The following is a 5,827-nucleotide window of genomic DNA, read 5'->3' as shown; positions in this document are numbered from 1 at the left end:
ATTCTTCTGTTGATTTTGTTCTGACGGTGCATCGATCAAAACAGGCTAGACTGTGCGGAGTAGTATGTTAGGCTGTGTTCGCTGGTTGCTCGCTCCCTTATTTTGGGTTTCTTTGTTTTCTTTCCTAGCTGTTTCTGTTTCCTTGGGCCTATGGCCTCAAGTCTACTGAATTCTACTTCTGATCATGAATGAAAGCTGCGCTCTGGCCTTTGGTCAAAAAACAGGTCATGGTTCACTTAGGCCCTCTAATAAGATCATGACCAGCGTCTTTGTAAAGCACTGTAGTTAAGACACCTACCACTAGGTTAAATAGGAGAGGGTGGAGGAGATCCCCTTTTCTGAGCCCTTCCTCAGTAGTTAAAAAAAAAATCCCTTCCACAGTATTGAGTTTGACTCCTACAGATCCACCATGGGCTGCTGCGACATAGTTCATATCATTTGGTTTTGTGTTAAAGATGGTATATTGTTTCTTGACATAGTTCATATCATTTGGTTTTGTGTCACTTCACTAATCACTTACATCTTGTGTGTATATGTTGTAGGATCTGGAGGAGTGGGAACTTCTAAGAGATCTCGCTCTTAATACCGAGTATGAGTATTTGGATGGGCTGCTCAACCGCTTAAAGGATATGCCGAAACGAATAAATGCGACGACGCGTGAGGGGTGGACCGTCTTTTACACAGGATTGGAGACCTGTTTCGTTGTGCGGAAGCAAATGCTCAAGGCAAAATGCAACCCTACCCCAGTGCCGGATCAGTTTATGGCGGAAATTCGCTGATGATCGACAGACAGGCGATATAAATGTAAATGTAAATGGAGGAAACCATGGAGAGGAGGTGGAATCCTCCCTGAGACACGCTCGGCTATGTAAATGTAACAGTTGTGTATTCGGAATGCATCTTTTTCCTGAATTGTTAATCATTCGCGTAAAGCAATATATGAGTAGGACCAAGTGAAGGTGTGTTGTCATTCTGGTCTGATGAGTGAAGGAATGGAATGTTTAAGTTCGATGAGGAGCAGGTATTGTTTTGTTCCAGGAGCTGAGCATTACAGTTCCAGGAGCAAAGGAACGGAATGTTTCAGTTCGGTGATGAGCAAAGGCTGGAAGCTGTTCAGAAAACAATTTTTATTTTTTTTCGGACAAAGTTCAGTAAACAAATGTGGATACTCGACCCAACTCATCAATGTTAGGCCCAATGGGTGGAGCTTGTAAACCATGTGGAAACTGTAGACTGTAGCCAAGAATCTGCTCTTCCAGTATAGCTGCTCCTGAGAGTTGTGTAGACTGTAGACTGTAGTAGTGTGCCTGAATATCCATCCTTTCTGATGATGATCAGTCAGCGCTACTCTGAAGTTGGTCCTAGATCCTTCCTTCCTAGCGTTACGTTTCTTCCAGATTCTCCAATGGATCGAAATTGCAATCGTGTTCAGATTTTTTGGTGGAATCTTGCTTGCTTTGAGCCATCCATCTTCAGTGTCAAGTTCACCACAGGAAACCAAAATGCATGACAGCTTCACCCAACTACGTGCGGTCTGCAGAAATCGAAGAGGCGGCATGTCAGCATACCTGCTGCTCTCCGGATGACACACTGTAGGGGCGACCAGGCGGGGCAGTTTCAAACGCCGGCTGGGCCGAAAACACGGCCAATTCGCATGAGAAGCCCGTCCAAGTGGCACATGCCTGGACTGGGTTAGCAACTGTGTACCGACTAGCCCTGTATATCCACCTCAAAGGAAAAAAAAAAACTAGCTCTGTATAAACATTAGCTCAAAAAAAGAAGCTCCGTATAAACGTCAACCCAATATCCCGCTTAATGCAAGATCTAGCCTCGCCTCGCCTCTAGCACTTGGGGCTGTTAGGTCTTAGTGGACTAGCCAATTAAAACCGATTTTGTAAAAGTTCAACAGATCGACACAGACCGGCCTTAGAAGTTAGAACCATCCATGCTTGCCTAAAAAAACAAGAATCTTTCATACGTTTTTTTCTACTGTGTTTTCTTTATTTTTTTCTCTCTTTTTTTTAACACATGTGTAGTTTCTTTATACAAGTTCAAAAAATTCAAATACATGTTTTAAACATTGTGTACATGTATAAGTTTTTTCAAATATATGTTTGAAATTGTTTCAAATAAATTTTAAAAATACTAAAATACGTTTGAAATGTTTTCGTATAGTACAAAACATTTTCTAACATTGTAGATTTTTTAAACGCCGCCGGCAAGAGCCACCACTCCATGTGTTCCTCTCTCATCCAAGTTCATGCAGCCCTGATTCTCTTTGTGTTCTATTAGTGATATATTCATGAATTGAGTTTGCAGAACTAAAGATACCATGTTATGTAGTAATATGTTGTGTAGCTTAGATAAAATATTCTACTTCGACACTGAATTAAACGTATCTGATCTGGTGATCCCTTTGAGCCGTTGGACCAAAGCGTGGCATTGGCTGGGCTGCTGCGTGGAGATTTCAGTGATACTTTTGGGTGGTCGTTTAGGTGGAGTGTGCATGAGCAGGCACCATAGCAGCACTTAGTGCTGGACTGTCATTGCATTTGGTCGTAATGATGTGGATAGGCTCTTGCCTCTTCTTCTATAATATATGATACACATCCTTGTGCGTGTTCTAGAGAAAAAACTTTAGCCTCAGTCTGTAATTATTTCGCACCAGCAAAAAAAGCCTTTATTCAGCACCGTGCTGGTCTTTTAAGTTGTTTCTAGACACTGATCGATCCAGTGATCTTAATGTTATGCCTGCAATCTGATTACACTAATGATTGGATTGAGTTTTAACTTTATCATTCGGTGTTGAATATGTATTTGTCAAGCCAATGCATATGCTTTTACAAAAGCTGTTTTATGAAGGCTGCACGGATTTATTTTTTATGCATTTCTGCAGCATGTGATGCTCTTTTTGTGTGCTGGTTAGTAAATATTTACCATTGTTGGATACTACAGAAATTCAGAGAATATTTGTCCTCAAAAGATATTGGGATCCACACTCCAAAGCTGATTTCAGGGTCAAGTGAAGGTGGAGCAGCAGTATTCAATCTTGAATATAAGAATGGAAACTGTGCTTGTTTAGCACAATCCCCACAGCCGCACAAGCAGCTGGCTATCTGTGGTGGGTTCCGTCATGTCTTAGAGGTTGGGGATGTGTTTAGAGCTGAAGATTCCAACACACATATGCATCTGTGTGAGTTTGTTGGTTTGGACGCTGAAATGGAGATTATGAGGCACTACTTTGAGGCGAGCAGGTTTGGTAGAGTGCTCTTCATTTACAAACACTTTTTTTTTTTGCGGAAATCTTCATTTACAAACACGACAATGGCTGAACTTGTTTCTTTAAACAGATTTGCGATATTGTGGATGGATTATTTGTAGAATTGTTCAGACACTTGAATGAAAATTGGAAGATGGAACTCGACGCAATTAATAGGCAGTATCCATTTGAACCAGTGAAGGTAAAATATTTGTTGCTTCTTATTGCTTGGTGGTTCCAGTAATGTTACAATATTTGGGTTTTGTAGCTGAAATGGCGACTCACATTGTGTTTATTCCTGCAGTACCTAGAGAGTATCTTGAGGCTCAGTTACGAGGAAGGGATACAATTGTTGAAGGTACAAACATGTAGCTATTTCATTACCACCCTGATGTTTTTCTCCCATCATTTGAATTTTATGCTGTTCTCGTGCAGTATATAACTGCTATTTTAACTCTACTGTACACAGCCTGATGTATGACATCATAATAAGAAAAGAAAAAGAATTAAGCATTGGTGATTTATTTGCTTGGCAGGAAGCTGGAACAGAAATTGAGCCTATGGCTGACCTCAACAGAAATTGTACCTAATTTTGTGCGTACGTTGTAATGCTTAGGGGGCACTGGGCCGAATCCAGGGAGACAGTGCGGTCCATCGGACCCGTTGCAATGCACGGGCTCTTTTGCTAGTCCACCTCAAAGGAAAAAAAAAACTAGCTCTGTATAAACATTAGCTCAAAAAAAGAAGCTCTGTATAAACGTCAACCCAATATCCCGCTTAATGCAAGATCTAGCCTCGCCTCGCCTCTAGCACTTGGGGCTGTTAGGTCTTAGTGGACTAGCCAATTAAAACCGATTTTGTAAAAGTTCAACAGATCGACACAGACCGGCCTTAGAAGTTAGAACCATCCATGCTTGCCTAAAAAAACAAGAATCTTTCATACGTTTTTTTCTACTGTGTTTTCTTTATTTTTTTCTCTCTTTTTTTTAACACATGTGTAGTTTCTTTATACAAGTTCAAAAAATTCAAATACATGTTTTAAACATTGTGTACATGTATAAGTTTTTTCAAATATATGTTTGAAATTGTTTCATATAAATTTTAAAAATACTAAAATACGTTTGAAATGTTTTCGTATAGTACAAAACATTTTCTAACATTGTAGATTTTTTAAATCAAATATATTTTACAAAAGGCATGAACATTTTTCTTAAAATTTTACGAATACATATTTAAGAATTCCGAAAGATTTTTATGAAATTACATGAACATTTTATTTACATTGTATAATTTTTTTTAAATGTAACAAATTTTATTGATACAAACATTTTTTTAAACTTACGTACATTTGTTTTATACTGCATGAACATTTTTGAAATGTGTGATCAACACTTTTCAAATTTAAATAACTTTTTTGGAATATATTTATTTAGAATATTTTCAAACATAGACAAAAGTAAAAGGACAATCAAATACATGAAGTAGGTGAATAAATGAACAAACCAGCTATTGGACCTACCCACTAGGCTTTCCTTGACGTGACGCGACGGACCTTTCGTAGCAAACGAGGTATAGTTGTACCACTGTATAAATAGATGATCGATAGCTGCTGAGAAACTTGGCTAGAAGTGTGTAATCTGCGGTTGTGTGGGTGGATATTGCCACAATCAATTACCTTTCGGTTCATCTTCTTCAATTGGAATTTCGAATTTGTGAGCCAAACTATGGCGCCCCGATTCAGAGAACCGGATGCCTCGTGTTTTAGCCCAGAGATCCATGGCATTTGAAACATGGTATATCTTGATACAGATAATACCATGATAAAAGGGTACTTTAATAGTACATCGTCTTAATAGTACATTACTCTTGCAAAGCAAGGCGACACTCCTAAAGTGGGTGAGGTGCCTGATAGCGGGGTTGGCGGTGTCATTGAAGGAAGGAAAGACCACTCGGTTTGTGGTGGAACCGTGGGTGGGGTAGTAGTGGCCTGGGTGGTCCTGCATTGCTACCTTATAGTAGCATAGCTCGATCAGGGACTCCATAGCAGTGTACTGAACGACTTGCTCGGGAGTGGAAGTCGTTCCAGCTTCGGTGCAACAAGAGTGACTGCTGTTACGAGACTCAGCAGCAAGAAGCACCTCGGCGTCGTACTCATTCACCGTGGCGGATAGCTGCTCACAATACATCTTTATGTTGGAGCAAATCTGCGGGGGTAGAGGTGACGCCAGGTGCGACGAAAGATATCGATGAAGGTGTATGGTGAAATATGAAGTGGTACTCCATAGGTTCCGGTGCCATTTGTACTTAGTAGATAGAACGGTTAGCGCAACACTACTAGAGAAAACCTTATAAACAGAACTTTAACAGTAGCGTGGGTCAAAAAAGCACGCTGGTGCTAAGTAGCAGTAGCGTGCCTGGACAAACCGTGCTACAGATAAAGTTCTAGCAGCAGCGCGCCTTGTTATAAACACATTACTACTAAAATTCCCACGGCTTAGCCGATAGGCTACACATAGTAGTAGCGATCCATACTGAACCGCGCTACCGCTACTTCCTTTGTAGCAGCGC

At 40.4% G+C, this 5,827-nt stretch overlaps 1 protein-coding gene across 1 annotated transcript; it reads left to right on the top strand.

Moving 5' to 3' along the window:
- Positions 1-997: 997 nt before the first annotated feature.
- LOC119361227 (aspartate--tRNA ligase 2, cytoplasmic-like) lies at positions 998-3,740 on the top strand. The gene is made up of 5 exons (XM_037626541.1): positions 998-1,021; positions 2,956-3,246; positions 3,351-3,461; positions 3,564-3,617; positions 3,729-3,740. The coding sequence occupies exons 1-5, from the start codon at positions 998-1,000 to the stop codon at positions 3,738-3,740; spliced, it is 492 nt and encodes a 163-aa protein (XP_037482438.1).
- Positions 3,741-5,827: the final 2,087 nt, after the last annotated feature.

The sequence above is a fragment of the Triticum dicoccoides genome, chromosome 2B, assembly GCF_002162155.2.
Source record: "Triticum dicoccoides isolate Atlit2015 ecotype Zavitan chromosome 2B, WEW_v2.0, whole genome shotgun sequence".
Lineage (NCBI taxonomy): Eukaryota > Viridiplantae > Streptophyta > Magnoliopsida > Poales > Poaceae > Triticum > Triticum dicoccoides.
This window is presented reverse-complemented; position numbering and strand designations above follow the sequence as displayed.

Coding starts and splice junctions, on each gene's coding strand:
- LOC119361227 (XM_037626541.1), top strand. CDS start 998: ATGTTTAAGTTCGATGAGGAGCAG. Junction 1,022..2,955: donor TTAAGTTCGATGAGGAGCAG/GTATTGTTTTGT, acceptor TGGATACTACAG/AAATTCAGAGAATATTTGTC. Junction 3,462..3,563: donor ATCCATTTGAACCAGTGAAG/GTAAAATATTTG, acceptor TTATTCCTGCAG/TACCTAGAGAGTATCTTGAG.